General features: G+C 39.8%; 1 protein-coding gene across 8 annotated transcripts in view; it reads right to left on the bottom strand.

Moving 5' to 3' along the window:
* Window positions 1-19,049, bottom strand: part of LOC117135642 (pneumococcal serine-rich repeat protein) — a 36,055-nt gene that overhangs the window by 12,821 nt on the left and 4,185 nt on the right. For 6 of the 8 annotated variants that reach the window (XM_033296060.1, XM_033296396.1, XM_033296559.1 and 3 more), the window contains exon 2: window positions 4,428-4,912. In XM_033296060.1, the coding sequence (XP_033151951.1) occupies window positions 4,428-4,646 (219 nt within the window). In that variant the 5' untranslated portion in view covers window positions 4,647-4,912. Of the gene's footprint in view, window positions 1-4,427; window positions 4,928-19,049 lie in introns of those variants that run through there. The other 2 variants (XM_033296315.1, XM_033296142.1) reach the window with 2 other exon arrangements.

Below are 19,049 nucleotides of genomic sequence, written 5' to 3'. Positions count from 1 at the left end.
ATATTATTTTTGAACGTAACTTATTAGGAAACTTTCAAGAACATTCGTACCATGCAAATGATCATTTTTAAAGATCCAAATATTTTGCTCAGTTTATGGATATGCCGAAATATTTTGTTGCCTGGGCTTGAAACGAATTTAATGATGCTGCACCATCATCATCACGGTCTCAGACGCAAACTCAGTCGCAGTCGTCTGCCTGGTCGTGTTCGTCTGTCTGTGGCCATAAGATTGACTGTCTATCTCCCGACTCCGACTTCTGCCGTGTGACTCTGTGACTCTGCCTCTGCCATGTACGTCCGTGTCGTCCATGTGGCATCTAGTCCGGCCCATAGTCCATATGTCCTCCAGTTCGTGGCATGCATGTCGCCTTTTCTACCTTTTCTGGCTATCCCGGCTTTTCTGGCTGGCAGTTCGCACAGATCGTCGGCATAGACATGCCAAACCATTGACTCTTTTTATTTTTAGCTGGCACTGACTTTGGTACTTTTCAGCAGAGCAATGCACAGTGGGTCTAAGATTCATAAATTCCAATTCTTCATATGGTTTTATTTGGTGTGTATTTGAACTGCACTTTCATAGCTGCACAATTATAGCATTATGAACGGCATTCCTGATCCTATTTTGACTAATTCATGGGATTTTTGTAATTGTGCAACTGAACATTTAAGTCAAGGTCATGCTGAATGACTCCTGTGAAATATGTTTCTGAGCACGACCACAGTGCACTGTGAAGTATTTTCTGTTCTGGTTTGTGCCATTTTGTGAACCTCATACCATACGACCTGTGGCTTAAGCCATAATAATATACATTTGTAAATGCAATATTTCTGTCACGATCTCGTTGGCTTCATATCTCTATATATGCTCAAGCTTTTGAGTGCAGTCAGTATATCATAAGAGTGCCTATATTTGCGTCATTGAATCCCAGCCACCAGCCACCTGAAACTCACTTCGGTCTCGGCGTGGAGTTCATTAGCGGCAGAGGAAACACTTAATTGCGGCAAGACACGTCAGTTGACATCCTCAATTAGTTGCAAGTAATTTACGTGTGTCGGCCAAATGGCTTGAAGAGCACTCGGGTAAAAAAGACAAATGAAATGCTGGTATGATAGTTGACCACAGGTAAATCCCGTGAGTGGCCGGTTGCATCTTCTCCGCGGGCAGCATCTCTGGATTTTATTTGTTTTTTCTTTTTTTCTTGCTAGACTTGTGGCAACCCAGTGACCCACAAAGGCGGCGGCATTGCCAGCGGCCCGGTACCGTTAGGCGGCAACATTGTGGCAACATGGCCAGCAACTGAAACCTCAACTGCGAACCAACTGCAACTGCCAGCAAATAATTCAAACTCTGCTGAGCCTGCATGCTGCAAAACAAAAAAAAGAATATTGCAAAATGTAAATTCTCTGTCTTGCCTTTCCTTCTTCACAATCCGCCAACCATAATGCTAATGAAGAAGTTGTCAGGAGATCCCTGATCCGTCCATCTGGCTGGCTAACGGTGTCTGGGTGCGTCTGCATAGAGATCTGCTCTGCTCTAGACCCGGCCAATTCGATATTGGATAATGGGTATTGCCAAATTGATTTTCCTGCGATTCGTGGCGGCAATCGCTGCCTTTGACTTGGTCTTTGTCGGCAAAAGCGCTTCGAATGAACAGCGGGACATCGGTGATATAAATCCCGGACTTGGCCATCAAAAAGAGCCGAGTCGAGCTCTTTAAACTGAAACTAATGCGGGCTAGTACCAGCGATGGCATACTTCTAGCTCTGAATCTCTTATTCTTAGAAATGTGGCTTAGAGGCTATTAAAAAGCGTCTTATTCTGTCATTTGGATCATAAAGAATTAAGGTGAAGTATTTCGATATATTAACGAAGCACATATTAAAAAATATATATACTTTCAAGTTGTAATATAGTATTTTTAAAACTTGAGTGGGCCAAACATGTTATTTTCCTTCTGTATAATATTTTATGGCATAAATACTAACTTAAGCTAAAGGAGGATTACTTTTCCCATCACTGGCAAGGACTTGGTGTCTTCTTTCGTCTGATCGTTTCCAATTGATTGTATTGATCGCTTCCCCAGCCAATCCCCCCACTCTATTACCCTTTCATCTTTTGGTCAGGCTCTCAGCATCGTCAGCCGCAGTGGCAACAAAGTTCAATCGCGATAAGATACAAAGTCAGCGGAATGAAACAACTTTCCGAGGTATTTTTCTTTCGGGTTTCGGTGTTTCTCCACGGAATACCCTGCAGCCATAAAAGTATGGCTCAAAAAGGGCATATCAACACTGATCGGGTGAATGTAACAGTTGCCAAATTGAGTGATTGTTTGGCCATTAAATGATCTCGAATTTAGCTCCAGGTAGAATGCATTTAAAATGTCAACTTTGAACTCAACCGCATTCGATCGATCGTTAGTACGGAAATAGGAGGTAAGAAGCAGCATATATATAGTCTGTAATCTCCACCATCCGGAGGATCATTGAAATTACCCCAAATTATTGCACACTGTTCCCAAATCTGAGTAGAGATAAATTGTAATAGCCTAAGATGTCATAATATTTGTCGGATGGCTGGACAATCCTAAGGTCAACAGTCTTAAGATATTTCGCTATGATCTCATCGACGAGGCAATAGGATATTCTATTGTTTCGTAAGCCGATCAGTATTCAGTTAGAGCAAAAAATCACTTAATTATTTGGATCAATCTCTTCAGTTCGAGTGCGGCAATACCAAAGCCATGATGTCATTGCATTTGATGGACGTTCCCGGGCAGTCCAAAGCGAATAGCTCGCAGTTGGCTAGAGTATCTTAAAGTCCAGATCTCGTTAAGTATGTGGGGCTATTTCAGATTGACCGGACCACGAGCAGAACCACGAACTAAGATCCAAGATTCTATTTCGATTTGGTTCTGGGCCGAGCACTCGAGGCGCGAACTTCAACTTGGCCCCACACACACTACCACTACATGACTAGATGGCCACATGGCCAGTTGATGATGATGATGGGCTAGGTTGATGACGGCTGCCAGTGGATGAAATAGCATAAAATTAACGATAGGCCCCGAAGTGCTGCTGTGCCATCCAGCCAAAGGCATTTATAATTAACCGACAAATTCTAGAGCAATCAATGCTGAAGCGTAGCCCAAAGACAAGTGAAATCTGAAATCTGAAGAAGAATAGCACGAATTAATTAAGTACGGCCGTACCGAAACCGCCAGAAGTGTTTCGCCTTTTGCTGAAAATCTCTCTGATGCGAAATCGAATCGTAAGTGGCACAGCGTGTGCAACTGCGTTAAAGTCTTTATTTTGCTTTCTATTAATTTCATTATATTTCTCTTTTTCAGCAGCAATTGGGACTCGCATCCAACTTATCAGAGCCATGCGTGTGACCTCTTAATTATGGTTGAGTAAAAACGGTCAACGAATCTCGAAGGCGATATCTGTGGGGTTTAATAGGAACTTGGGGAAAAGCCGTCTGACACGCAAAACAACCTCAACTGGCTTATCGTTATTGCGGTATTCAGTGACCACCATTGAGCAGCTGATTAACTATGCTATGCGTAGTTAGCGTTCCGTTCTTGCCAAATTGTTAAAAGCCAGATGCTTGAGTTTTCTTCTTGAGAATTTGTGTTGAATTTAATTGCGTTTACATTTCTCAAGAGCTGAGCAATTTAATCATCAGATGTTACTTACATTAAACAATATAATATTGTTAAAAACTTGTAAATTGAACTATTGGGTTGCTATAGTTGTTGTACTTAACTTTTTTCTTTTTGATTTCCGACGGAACTTATGCACCTTAATCGATCAACTTCTGTTTCTGCTTGCCTACTCATGCATCCAAGCTTTAAGTATTCAACTAAATAAACTATTAACTGATTAAAATCGAACAGCAAGGAAACCGAAACTAGCAATCAAGCCGCAATTGCCGCAGACTCTACTAAATTAGTGAACGCCTTCCCATTTAGAGAGTCTGGACCTTTCAATTTCATTTAAAATACGATGGACAAACAGAGAGCCCAGCAATTAGGTCTAGACCCGAGGGGAGCTGAGCAGACTAGAGCATGAGGCTGGTCATGGACTGGAGCCACTGGTTCCATCAATCAGAGCCAAAAGTAATCGCATTGTGGTTGGGGCCATATTTCAGGGATGAGTGCTTAGCTCGTGAGTGGAAGAAGTGCTACCGGTGTTTACTGGTAGTCATTTTAAGAAATTTGATGATTGATCAAATATAGAAAATATATCTATAAATCTTTCAAGTTAAAAATAGAACAAGGAAATATATACATTTATTATACTTAAATTTAGGTTAGGCAACTTGAGACCTTTTATACAAGGTACAGATCACCTATATTTCCGGATATATACCAAATGATGGGCAACTCCGGATCACGCTGCCACCTTTAGTCTTTAGACACTCACCTTGCCGTAGCTGTTCAGCGGTCCGTTTATCCAGCGGTCTGCCTCCAAGCGTCCGCTGAAGAGGGCTCCGGTATTGGGATCGATGCGTTGCCATTCACGCACCTCCCTCTGGAAGGGGGACCTGGAGCCCCCCGCTGCCCCCACCACCGCCGTCGGCTGCAGATGATGATGATGATGATGATGGCTCTGACTGTGATTGTTTGTTGTGGCCACTTCCATGTCGAGAAGATGGAGCTGGGGCTACTGTGGTGCGCTTTTAATTTGCACGCTCGATGCGCTCGAGCTGCCTTTTCCGTTTTTTTCTCTTGCTGCTTTGCTGGTTGCTCCTCTGGAAACGGGAGGCTGCACTTGGCCAGTGCTTTGTGGTCGTCTTCTCCTGCTTTCTGGTGCTCGCCTATTTCAAATTATTATTTATTGTTATTATGCTACCGCCTAGCTGTTCGTGGCCGCTTCCCAGGCCTCGTTCGCGTTCCGTTCCGTTTTGGCTAAATTAATGGCAACTTTAATTCATTATCATAATAATAATTTTCTAGCTATTCTAGCCCTGCTACTGTGTGCACGTGTCTGCCCCCCACACCTATAATAATTTCCTAGGCTTTTCTTTTTGCACGCTTTGCTAACTATTTGCTTTATGGCTTTCACGGTCTAATTTGAGACTTCTCTGTGTGCCTTTCGTGTATTATGTGTGCTGAAATGACAAGAGCAAAGTAGATAGAATTTTCGTTAGTTAATTATGTTGCAAAGTGTGGAGAGGGTATATAGGGTATATGGTATATATAAGTGACTTTTTTCCGATCTCTAGCGGAAGCAAAAGTGCTTTGAACCGGCGTCGTGCAGATTTCTAATTATTTTTGCGGCCAACGTCCAACGGATATGAGACGAGTCTATAGACAGAGCTATACCCATGGAGACTGATAGCCGCCAGCGGCAGAGGCTTGGATTCTTTTGAATCCCCTCTCTCACTGTCAGCGGATGTCACAGTCTATTTCCGCCTCAGAGACCCCTCACATAATCGCGAACATGTGTGTCCACTTGTTGTTTCTCTTTTTAATTCAATTTATTCTGCTGTTTCGTTATTATTTCAGGTAGTCGGGCGATAAGTCCTCATCTTCAATGCGTGGCTTTTTTTCGCTGTTGTCGTCATATGTCAGACACATCATTTGTAATTGTCAAAGTTATGCAAGAACTTAATTTATTTTGGGGCACAGTGGTTGGTCATCAAGGTAAGGTTAAGGTTCCAAAAAGTTATTAGGGTAAACTAATGATTTCAGTTCGGTAGATATATGACAAAATTAATGGAGTTTTGGTCGTTGAATTCGATTTACTGAATATTTCTATTAACATTTGCGATTGTATAATTTCGAAAATTCGGAAAATCAAGTTCGTTGCTTAAGTCTTTCGATATTTAATGGTCCTATTCCATATTTCTGCAACCTTGAAAATTTTCTTTATTTATTTTTTATTGTTAAATTAACCTTTATCGCCCCACTGTTTTCCCCCCATTAAGGCTGTCCAAATAAGTGCCGGTCGGCATTAACACTGAAATACTTGTGTTTTATAGCTCTGGAAAAATAAAACGAAAAAAAATCCAAATTTGGCACAATCCACATCCCAAAGACCCATGTCGAAATTAAAAAAAAACCAGCGGATGCAATTGGGTGGACAGCACCCTCCTACCCCGCCAAAAACACCCACGAAAGGAGAGAAAAAAGCAATTTTCCAAATATTTTATGCAGCTCTGGCCGACCGCTAAATAGTAACTGTTACTAAATTTTCCACAGCTCGACTCGCTTGTTGGCTGTTGGCTTTCGTTAGCCGAGCTGCTCAGCCATTAACTTCCTCATATGCCCAAAGAGCTGGCGGTGGAAACCCGTTTTCCCCGTTGAACTTGCACTCGTTTTGGTTTTTGGATTTGGTTTCGGTTTTGGCGAGTGCGTCGCTGAATCTTTTAGCACTTTGGCTAGAAATAAAAGCTGCTCGAAACTGTGGCCGCGCACTTTTTTTGCGATTTTATTTTTTTCCTCGGCACGCAGACTTACTCCACATTCACAAATTGGATTCGTATTTCGGACACGTTTTGCCGGTTTTCTTTGGTGACTCTGTGTTTATGCATCCCAGTGTGTGCGCCCTAGTTGATTGTGTTAATTAAAATTTAATTATGCGTAATTTAGTGTAATTAAGCTATGGCATAAATTTAATGACATGGAACTGGGCACTGGGGCGTAAGCATGGCCAATTTATTAGTTTTATCCTATCGTTGATTTATATTTTTTGGCGTTGGCCAAATGCAAAAAGTGAGAAATTAGAGGATCAAGTTCGTTGCCTATGTCTTTCGTTTCACTTAAACTTGTATTCAAATTCTAAATGCTTTCAGCTAGACTTAACCAGTTAAGATGCTGGTAGTCGCATTCCAGGCATTGGAGGAAATAACCACAGAAATACAATTTTCAACTTGAGTTGTTCACGTCCACTTGGCGACTTTAGGCACAATACCAACAATGATGTGACGATGAAGGTCAGCGTAATTATTACTATTATATTTTTTACAGTTTGGCTGTCACCCAACCGCAGTAAGGAAATACTGGAAATGCTATGGCCATTCACAACGGTTATTTTCGTTGCAATACTTGGCCAAAACGAAAGTCATTTTGCTTGAGGTTTCTGCGGTTGATTTCGTATTGGGTTCCAGTTATTTCAATATCAATTTGATGCGTAATTCGCCAGATATTCGTTTGAGTTGTTATTGTTTTCTCATGGGCTAAGTGTCCCTATGTAGGTTAATCCCTCATTTTTGGTTTTGCATTACATTTTATTCTCCACCCACTCGCAATTTTTTAAAAATAGTTTGAAATGAGTGGGCTGAAAAAAAAAAACAATAGATCCATGTTTATTAATAAACACAAAAATATGAGCCTAAAAAGAGACAGCAGAGATGTGAGGTGTTTAATTGGCATTGAAAGTGCGTGACAGGAAAAATATTTGTGTTACAAAATTTTAGCGAGAAACTCGAATTGTAATTCACACTTTTCAGTATTTGCAACGCGTGCGCAGTCCACGAAAATCGTGCAACAATTGACCGATATGCAAATTGTTCTTTTTCTTTCAGACAGCTGAAAATTTGCATAATTGGCTCGCATTCGCGTGTTTTTCGTGTGTTCTAATTTGAATTTGATTTGTGCGACACAAAAACAGAAGCAGCACGCTCCACATGACTTGGACAACAAGTGTGAACAGAAAAGTTGGCAATAAGTTAACAATAAATTTCAGCTTTATTTTTAAAAAGGCAGTCTTGCAAAACACCTAAGACAGCTGCAACTGCAATTCTTAAGCCCCCACTATTTTTGTTTAAGTAAAGAAATCTATTAAAAACATGTGCTAAAATTTAGGCTCTTCAGAGCCAATTATTTATCTGATCATTCATTTCAAGTTCTCGCTGTCTTTTTTCAATTAAATGCTTCCTTGTTCTGCTTTTGGCATACACAAGTTTTCCCAAATCTCACCCGCTTATAATTATTTATTTATTATTTATCTCTTTTGCCTTTCAACAGTAATCTTTAGCCTCATGATTTGTGTGTCTCAATCAACTTTTAATGTTTGGCTTCATTTTTTAAGAAAGGCAATTTTTTGCGTTGCTACAATTCAATTATCAGAATATAAAAACTTTTTGATCGCCGCCACAATTGAACAGCAACGCCTCTATGTGTCTATTGATATATCTAACCATAAATATATCCATCTACATATGAAAAAAACCACAATTGAGGCAAGCTTCCGTCTTTTATTGCCTGGGCTGGGTTTTTAATACACTATGACTGAATGGTTTTTGTGAGGCTTGGAAAATAATTTATATTTAATATTTTTTTTCAGATTTGCTTACTTGAAACTGAACTTGGATAGGGGCAGGCTTCGTTTAGCCGTCATTATTAGTCACACGCAAAATAATCTTTGAGTCTTTGTTTGACTTCCGTGTGAGACATGCGGTGCTATAGACAAATGCGCAAATCGGTTAATTATATAGACGGTAGAATATTGTAACGATGCCCGCCAATTAGCAGCACCCGCACTGGATTTAACCGTAAAAGGAATCAGTGTGTTCTCTCATTCTTATTTAATTAGGCAAATGAGGTGTATTCGTGTTGACATTTGTAAAAACTATGTATATTCATGATTTGCAGTTGTTCAACTAAATGGTTCCTTCGAGCATTTCACTCGTATTACACAATTACATAACTTGGGCCCGACAGAGTGCCAAAAGCAGAGACAGGTTCCTGCCCCTAAGCCATTCACACTCTGCCCACGAAACAGGTAATTGGGGTCGTTGCTTTTGCTGCCGTGTCTCAAATGTACAGACATATCATAGATATAAGTATAATGATATATCTACTTGTTCCGTCCAATGAAAATTGTAATTTTATGATTTCCTGCTAACGCCCACAAGCAGCCCGTGCGATCAATTTTCCGCTACCTGCACCACGGGCACAGCACATAAGTCAGTGCGTATGCGTAATATGCAAACGATGCGTATGCGTAATGTGCAATTTTATATCCAACTTGTGTAACAACTCTCTGCTAAAGCAAAAGTTGAAAGCAAATTTTTCGAAAGTTTCCAACCATCTTCAATATTTATGCCGCTCTATAAAGTAGGAAAATTATACATATTTCGGGTGTTAATCATCTTCTACCGTTAGCTTTAACACTTGCACTTGGCGTTGGCTTGAAGCCAAATATTAGAGTTATAAATTAGCAAGCATAGACCGAATCAACAATAAACATAAAGCAAGCGTAATGTTTGCGTAAGCAATTAACAGTGTTTACATTGCGAAATTGAGTCATCAATATATAATATAGACGTTTATGAATGAAAATTTATAAGAACATTTTACAACAGTTATTTCTTATTTTTCACTTAAATTCAAATAGTTCGTGAGTCACTGAACAGACATTAGTATTTTCAATTTAACAATAACATGTTACAGAGCTGTCTTGGCGAACTAAAGTTAAGTTCGTCACATAAATACCATTCAGCGGGGCAAACAAATTGAGTTGCATGCCACGGCGCCTGCAATTGTCAGGCAACATTTGCAACAGGCCGCCCTCACAGCGCACTATGGGGCATTTGGTCTGTTTTTTTTACAAAAATTAATAACTCCTAAACTATGGGAGATATTTGGATGAATTTTTTTTTATGTGTTACATATGCCCCCAGGAATATTTTGGAAAAGTGGGCGTGCCCCCAACTCCGCCCCAATTTTTTATTTTTTTTTTTTTTTTAATATTATATTTTTAAAGTTAATTTTTTATTTCAATAATTGTATACAAATTCATAATCGTCATAATAGAGTCTGAAGAATCGGTGTCAGGTTCAAATTCGCAAGCTAACATTTGAAATTCAAATTTTGAATGACTTCTGGTGGAAGAGATAGTCGCTTATGTTTTCGAACGCGCCTCTTTATATTTATTGATGGTATTATGGGATATTATTTATATTTGCCTTGGCTGGGTTCAAAAAAAGAATTTTAAGTATGTCTGCAAGATCCAGCAGGCCGCGCTTCCGTGCAGATAGCATTGCAGCTTGACCCAAAAGACGTTCGTTGTGGTTCTGCGCCCATACGAGTTCATCTACTTGCTGTCTTCGGCCACTCAAACTTTTAAAATAATATGACGTTTTCGGGCATCCAGCTAATTTCCTTTCCTTTTTATTTTTCTCTTTTACCTTGAGATCTTTTACCTTGAACCTTTAAGATCACCTAGTCCTATCTTCTAACCACTTTGAAAAAACTTTCATATATTTTTCGATTGCATTTTCTCCAATTTCGCAAAAGATTGACTGAAAACATTCGTTATTATTACTATTCGTTAATCATTCATTAAAGTCTAGCTTGCTATCAGAAAAATGCCCACTAATAAAAGTGCAAAAAGAATTTTCCTTTTGACGAACACCCTTTTGCTTGCGCCACACTTCCAGCAGGGCAGCATTGGCAATCGAGATGTTGTTCCCTAAAAAATGAAATTTCTCAAAAAACCGCAAAAAACGCACATAGAGACTACCTGATATGAGTTAGGAATTGAACACACTACAACATGGATATAAACACATACTGAACAAATTTGAACAAATTTTTATAGCTCTATTCAAAGTTGAAATTTTTTTCTAACAGCTACATGTTGACACCACTTGCTAAATGTACAAATTGTTAGAAATAGACGCACACAATAAACAATATATTAATATATATACATAATACAAACCTGAATACTGATTATCTATTTCAAATTTTACTCTTTTACGATCTTCTTTTAAAATTTTAACACTTTGAGAGTTAAGCTAAATTTTGCGCGTTTTGCAGCCACCTGGTATATGCTCGCAACAGCCGACTTTAACAGCTGTTATTATAACAGTACACTGTTAAAATTACTTTTGCCGGCTAAAACATAATAGTCTAACGTATTTCCAATGTATTAATACTAAAATACTTCAATTTTGCATACTTGTGAAAAACACATTTTTGCAAAAAAAACAGGCCAAATGCCCCATAGTGCAGCGGTTTACCCCGAAAGTGAAACAGGCCAATAAATAAAGCCAACATCCAGGGTTTATCGAAGTTAAGAGATCAGACCGCAAAATGTGTGTATGTGGCCCAGCTTCGCCCTTCTTTTTTTCGGGCTCCCACATGCATTCGGACTTCAATGTGACAAAATAAATGAGCCGTTTGGCAATGCGAACAGACGGAGCGAAAAGAAAAAGCGAATCAAAATCAGGAACTGCATATTAAATGAAGCGTAACGGAAAAACGCAAGGGGGTTACCGCACATGGCTTGGAGGATGGAATGGGGATTTCGGTGGAAAGGGTCGCTGGAGGGCCCAAAGTTAATTACAAGTGACGCCTACCACGGAACCGAGCCAAACTGAACCGGCTGGGTGGCCCACAAGCTCCTCGACTTGCGGCTCAGATTTTGACGGGGTCGCTTAAGTGAAATATGAGCTGTAAACATATATTTTTGCGAATTTTTCATGGTTTCCTTTTTGTCAGCCGCTGAAACATAATTTCAGCATTGTTTAACACTTTTACTTTTTGGCAAGGCAACGCGGTCAGTAAGAAATTATAATTTACATAATAATTTGGCGCTATTTGTTGATTGATTTGCGCCGCTTGTCGCTCATTTCTTGTCGCCGGCTAATCTCCAGCCTTGAACACCTCGAACAAGCTGTGTGCGCGCATTTGTCGCCCCAGTCTTTTGTTTGGCTTTAATTGGTTTCGATTTTGGCAAGAGAAGGTAGAGAAAAACATGCAAAATTTTGCCATAGATACCGAAAGAAAGCAACAAAATAGATATAGTGTCTAAATTTGCATATGAAGTTGGGGATGCCACGATAAATGACATGGGCGGTGCGCGAATTTTGTTTGCAGATTAAGATAGATTAGGCTTTCATTTACATAAATGGAGTTAAGTAAGGTGAAAGACTCCTGCTGGCAAGCACCCACGGCTTTTAGAACGTTAATTGACAGCAAGAGATATGCTTTTAAGATTGATTTGGAATTAATTTTTGGGAATAGCACATCAATATTTTATACAGCAGGTCCGGGACAATTTATACGAACTGGCTTGAATTTTCAATTGGAGTGTATTCAAGATGAAATTCCAGCCATCTAAGTTTCTGATATTCGAATCTCCCTAGCCCGAAAACAGAACTTTCATTCTTTAAATCGTTGACACCAATCGTGTCTTTCAATGTCATTACAGAAAATTATACACCCAAGTATATCTAAAGTACCCATTGCACAGTGAAATACCGAAAAGCAAACGACTTTCACCCAACAGCTGGCGGCTGCTACCAGATACCATTTGCTACCGCTGCTGTGAGAAATCTCTGACATTTCTCCCGATTTCAGTTCACTTTATTTTGCACCATTTTATGACACATTCTTCGAGTCGCTTTTCTGTCAATTGTGGTTCACAAACAACGGGCACAATGGGTGCCATGGCCCAAACAGAAAGCAAAAGCGAGCAGTACTTCGGCAGTAGAATGGCAGTGGTCTTCTGACCGTAATTATACACATGGTAAAGAGTAAAATAAAATAACTTGATACTTATTTAAGTACCAGTCAGAAGAAAGTCAAAAGTGAAGTGATTTGTCAGGCGTGACAAAAGCAGTACAAGAAAACCAGGTAATAGTACAATATTGAAGTGTTCTTTGGGAACTCGGATTTTCATAACAATGGAAGGGGAAAGTGCTCAGTGCCCCTATTCTACGGGGAGTATTCCTCATTTTGTGCGACTAATTTCATGCAACAGAAGCAGTTTATGGCCTATTAGATATGCAAATTGAACACGATTCGCAATCAGCCTTATCACATAAATTATTTAACAAGTTGCCATTGTTGTTGTTTTATGCCCAACTAAGCTTGGCTTAGCTTTGGATGGTTTTGTTTGCTTTGTCATTGCCATATATGATTATGGTTGTACAACAACCTATCTTATCGCCCGAACCTTTCCTGATACTTGCCGCGAGTATTTTCAGTACTTGATGGCATGAGTACGTCATTGAACTTGACTTTGAAGGCGTTCCACTTTATAATACCATGTTTAGCTTTAGATCTTCGCCAGAGCCAGCAATCCCGCCTCCTTCTGCCACTCGGTGTCAGTTGGAAACGCATTCGGAATCACATCTGTTGGCCAGAGGAAACCAGTTTTCTAAGCGTCTGCTGCTGCCCCGATGGTCACTCATAGTCGGTACGATCCGGTCGGTTGGAAATTAAAGTTAATTTTTGCTTTGCTTTTTACTTTGCTGATCATCGGGCAATGTGGGGGCGTCGTCAGACAGAAAGAACTGGGGGCAAAAGTTGGCTGCCGTCTCATGGCTGCTCGCATCAATATGCTAATTAAAACTGGGAACTGGAAATCATCCACTGACAGAGACAAATAAAATGTGATTTTGTTCAGCCTTTTCGTTTTGTCATGAAATTTACCCCTTTTCTCCATCGTCGGTGTGTTCCCATTGAGTCACAGTAATATCGTTCTTTATTTTCGGTTTACAACTTGAATGCGCCCATTTCGACAAGTTCGTCGCTTGAGTCTCTTGTTTTTTTTTTTTTCACTTACTCATTCCAGAACTGCGAAGAAAAATCCCAGTTAATAAAGCGGAATGACTTGTTAAAACAAAAATTATGAATTGCCGTTAGCATTTTGGGTGAAATTACACAACTTAACGGTTAATTTCGTATTTTTTTGCGTAATTTGCGTTTCGTTTGTCTGGACAAAACGAAATAACGAGCGCAAAGGGCAACTCTGCGGCGTTTGTTGCACTTAATGAAAGAGAAAAACCGACTGAAAAAACAGACAGGGCCGAATAAAAGACAAAACGGTCGAGCAATCCGTCAGACTGACAGGCTTTTGACAGCTGAAATGCTTTTGAGGGAATTTCGCTCCGCTCTTTGTTCATTCTTTGTTTCGGTAAGAAAAAAAAATTTAATTTTCATTATTTATTTATTTTGCTTTTCGGTTTCGCCGTTTCACAGTTGCATGCGGAAATAATTCAGATAATCGATGACAGCTATATTTTTACGTTGCTTGACTGCCGAGTAAGTGGGTTTTTTAAGAAATGTTATACTGTGTTCTCTTTTGCAACTTCAAAGAAACCGTTCTTGACTTACAGAGATTGCACATTTGCACACATCCCTTACAGTTTGTGATAAAGATGTAAGATTATCTGCATGTTTCAATAATTATTCTCTACTGTTTCCTGTACGAGTATGTTTCTGATCATATGTGATCATTAAGACGGTTTAATCTCCAGCTCCGATTACGTTATTTCTTCTTTCTCTTGGCTAATTTCCATATTGATTGTCCGTCACACGGTTTGCGACTTTATCTATTTTTTGTTGGACGATTTCGCCGTTAAGTCATGAATCGTTGACCCGTAGAACTTGTTTGCTTAGGCTTCGCCATCAGTTGGCCAGATATCCAATTGGGAAAGGTTAGGTTAGGTCGAGCCGAGTCGCAAATGGGACTCTGATGGATGTCAGTCAATGAACGAAAGCTAAAGATCAGATTTCCGAGAGTTCTATCATAATCCCGTTGCGTGGGCGATGACAAATTTTTTCGGGCCACACGTGCCTGTGCCAAAAGATCAAACGAATTGTTGCTGGATTTGTCGGCATGTTGCGTCATCTGGATTATTCCGCATGGGTCGCCACGCGTTGGCCATAAAACTGCAGTTTATGGGATTGTGAATGGGGGAAACCATATCAAGGAACTGGTAGTTAAAATGGCCAAAAACTACACTGACACTAGCTCTGCACGTCTTTGCTTTAAAGATCCGAATCGCCTTTGGCGGATGGACCTAAAAGTGCACGGAACATGGTAGAATCTCCTTTTTTACAGAAATCCTAGTTCTTCGACCTTTTGGGACCAATACAAAACGAGCTCGCAACAACGCAATGCACATACCAAATAGATTGTGATTCAGCCGTTTGATTAGCACTGACACTTTTCCCATAAATAACCAGGTAAAACATGTGCCCCCAAAGGCAGCCAAAGAACTGTAGATTCGAATGCGCCCCTGACACGCAAAAGTACTTAACAATGACCAAAGTGTACTTAAAAGGCTTAAAATGGTCAATACTGCAAGTACGTGGTACGTACAAGCGACAAACTTGAAATGGCAGAAAACAGACAGCAGCTGGACTGGCTGGCTAACAAGCTCTGATGCCTTTTGGCCAAAAAGACAAAAGGATGCCTCAGTGAACTGACTGTGCAGAATGGCAATAGCAACCGCAACAGGAAATAAGCTGCAGCTCCTTTTAAAGCTAACCAAGGCCTTAAACAAACAGCCATTGGCACACGGCTCTCCTCCGCCAGAATCGGAGCCAGAAGAATCCGAAGAAGGGGCCTTGGTCAGAGCGTCCTAAGTGCTGCTGCTTGTTAGGGCCCAAACTCCCCGGTTTCGGCCATCTCTGTCTCGCTGTGTGAGAAATCATTTCAAGGTGTCTTTTGATTGCCGTGCTAAGGCAGATACTCAAGGGGTATATTAATTGGTAAGTAAGAAAAGATGTCAGTCAACCTAAAATCAAATAAAAACATATTGTATAAATTACAGAAAACATACTATGTTTCTTAATTTGAATTCTTTTCCGATCCCGAATATTTAAGTTATATATTTATTCCTATATGTATACCACTCGAAATGTAGAGGGTATTAATTCAGCCTAACCCCTCTTTTCAATCACTTCTTTCCTGTTGTTATTACCTTTGCGGCTGCTGCGTCGTTTGTTCCTTTTGTGGCTGTCTTTAAAAATAGTTTATCGCCCGATCGCGCATTTATTTCGTTTGTCTCTGTCGAAGTGTTGGCCCCCATTCAACCCCCTCTTGGGCCCCTTTTAGACCCCAAAAGTTAATGCTGTCAAGATAGCAAAAAGGAAATCAATGCAGCAGCTTGTTTGGCCGGGGCTCTAAGGGCTCTTACCACCTCTTACCGCCGTTTTTCCCCCTCCCAAATGTCCGTCTCTGTGTGAGTTACATGATAAATGCAACAGCTGTGCCACCAACAACAGCAGTAATGCTACAAAGTGTCCAAGAAACAGGAAATGAAATCTGGGCCCTCCACCATTCGAGATCTCTTGTGCTGCGCTTTTTGGCCTCAACAAGGAAAAACAAACTGAAGGCGGAAAAATATTCTAAATTGCTGATCAACACGCCGCCATTTGCTTGCCCGATCGACAAACTTTCAAACTGAATATAATGAGGTGGTTTGTGCAATGGCCATAAGCTCAAATGCAAATCTGGGCGTAGAATGACTTGTATTTTTGCTAAGTAGTGTTGGCCAGCAATCAGTGGGGAAAATTGCAAAATTGAGGATGATTTACTTAGTACCCAAAGACCTTTTGGGCTTTAAATATGCAAATATAGTCAGGATTTGAAAATAATCAAAGTAATTAAAGACAAAAAGTATATACCGTTAAATTAAGAATTAATTGTATTTTTACAAAATCGACTGCTCAAAAATCTATTTCCTAGGCCAGCAAAGTCAAGTCTTTTATTGAAACTTTCGCTTCGGTCGATTTATCACCTACGACGACACTCAATCACACCGCATCACGTCCAAACTCACAGTAGAGGGCAGGCATAAAAGACTTCAATCCATCCACAGACCTAATGACTTTCAAAATGTTCACTTTGTGCAGCCGGTGATTTTCAGTTGTGGCCATTTCTTTCAACAATTAAATCATAAAGCGCAAAAATTAATTATGACAAATGGCGAGGCGAAAACTTTTCATTTCAAAAGCAAAGAAGAAAAAACACATGGACCGAAATGAGAGCAATAATCAATAATCGATACAAAAGTGAGTAGTTAAGGAAAAGTGAACAGCGAAATGGAAAAGTGAAAGCCACCACCAAAACGCAGAATGAAGTTGAAAAAGTTAAGGAAATTATGTCTGACTGTCTCTGAGTGTCGGGCACAGCCGCAAGATATAGGAAAATTTGATCGAAGTTCCGCATTTTGGTATTGAGTAACATAAAACATAGTACTGCACCCTGACAGATAACTGAACCCGCTGGGCCAATGGACTTTTTATAACCTGACTGGGCAAACCGTCAATAATGTACAAAGATAGAGAGTATTGTTGAGTATTCCCTCGCTGTGCCAAGTCAATTAATTTTCAGGGTCAGGGCCCAGAAAGCAGCCCGAAAATGAAACCTGAAATTGCTTATTTCCTCGCCCAGTTATCGCACCTCAATAGTCACACAAAAGCCATTTCTGTCTTTAATTCTAGGTCAGCGACGACCTTCACGTGTCTGCCGACAAAAATTTGCATATCGCCCCATATAAACACGGTTATATAACGCCATCCAATTAGCCCGCATTATTAAATTTCAACTTGAACTTTTCTAACGACCAAAATGTAAACAGAGGAAATTAAGCTATCAAAAAACGCTCAAAACGACGCTACAAAAATGAACTAGAAACGAAATAAATTGTTGCAACATATTTATTTTTTGTTGAAGTTAAAAATCTGTAAATTATATTAAAAATAAACAATATATATAGGTAATTGTAAAAATTCTAGGTGATTAATAGATAGCGGTTGCAGCTAATTAAAACATTAAAATTTAAATGGTAAAACAAATTAACTGAACAAACAATTAATGAAGCAAGTTATGTGGGTTAACGGAAAAACTCCGATCGTCTGTCAAAGTTTTCAATTTAGAAATCGTGTAAAAGTTAATTGCGATTGGCGATCAGAGTTAATTGAAAAAAATTGTTTCTGTCGGCCGTCAGTTTTCCTGCAACGATGACAGAAAGTGTAAGTGGGAAATGCTTGAAAAAATTACTGAAAAATGGTTGGAAAACAAATATGAATAGCATTTGCATTGGACCAGCATGTAAAATCGCGATTATCTCTTACACATTGTACAAGCATTTTCATTGCCATATCTTAAGCGTTTTGCAAGCCAATCAACTCAAGAGCGTGAAAAGTATTCACAAAATATTAGGAAAAAATGTTCAAGATGAAAAAATAAGCAATAATAAGAAATATAATTGCTTGGCTTCATCGGATAAGCAACGACGCACAAATTAAAACCATGAAAGACAAGTCAGAAAATGCTACAAAACGCCCGAAATGAAATAGCAACATCAACTAAAACTAAGACAACAAAAAATGTTACAAATTTTCTAGCTGTTTTGTGGTGCTTGGCGCTGCTTAGATTGCGCAGTCAAAGACCTTCATGCTCGTAATTGGCAGCCCCACATTAAGCCCATAACCAAAAATCCCCCAAAAACCGAAGAAAAAAGGCGCAAGACGAGAGTCCAAAGGTGACGTCCCTCTGAACACGAGAATATCGTGAACATAATTTATGCAGGCAAGTTAAGCTAAATAAGCAAAAAGCTCGGAATGGGACAGGAGCCCACTCAAGTCTGATCCGAACTGAACCCCCAACTAATGAAAGTTAATATGGCTTCCCTGCACCCAAATGATGGCTCCAATAAGTTAACCCCAGATTGGGGAAAATATGCTCCACAAGCTATGGCAAAATCTCAGACAAGACAATGGCCAGAGTTTGATGTCCGCGAAATGGTGACCAATGGGCGATTTTAAGCAAGGGGTATTTGGCTTCTGTTAAAACAAATTGTCGAAAAAATCCACACAAAAATGTGGAATTTTTAAAGAAGCTTGTCACCAAAATGGTTTACCAAATTACCTGTCTTAGCTTTTTTACAAAACTATTTAATTTTTATCATCTGTTAGTTTTATAATAGCGGGGTATCAAATAGTCTTATTTAAATATACCTCATTTCATGGATCTCATTTTTTCACCTCGCTTTAGTGTCTCTGTAATTGTTTGCAATTATTACAATTCGCTGGCAGTTTTTGGCTTTGGCTTCGGTTACGGCTCAGCGGGTGGGGTTGGTTGGCCTGGCCAACCCCCTGGCTGGAGCCTGGATTTTCTCCACATTAAAAGTTTTTTGCCTGTCGGCTTGGTGGTTCCATGGAATGACGTCAATAAAATCATTTCGGCTTTTTGTTCGCTGTCATTTGGTTTCTGGTTTTAGTTGAGGTTTGTTGTAGCCTTTTTCATTCCACTATTTTATGACACTCTGCCGCGTAAATAATTGTCATT

This window comes from Drosophila mauritiana, chromosome 2L (assembly GCF_004382145.1).
Source record: "Drosophila mauritiana strain mau12 chromosome 2L, ASM438214v1, whole genome shotgun sequence".
Taxonomy (NCBI): domain Eukaryota; kingdom Metazoa; phylum Arthropoda; class Insecta; order Diptera; family Drosophilidae; genus Drosophila; species Drosophila mauritiana.
This window is presented reverse-complemented; position numbering and strand designations above follow the sequence as displayed.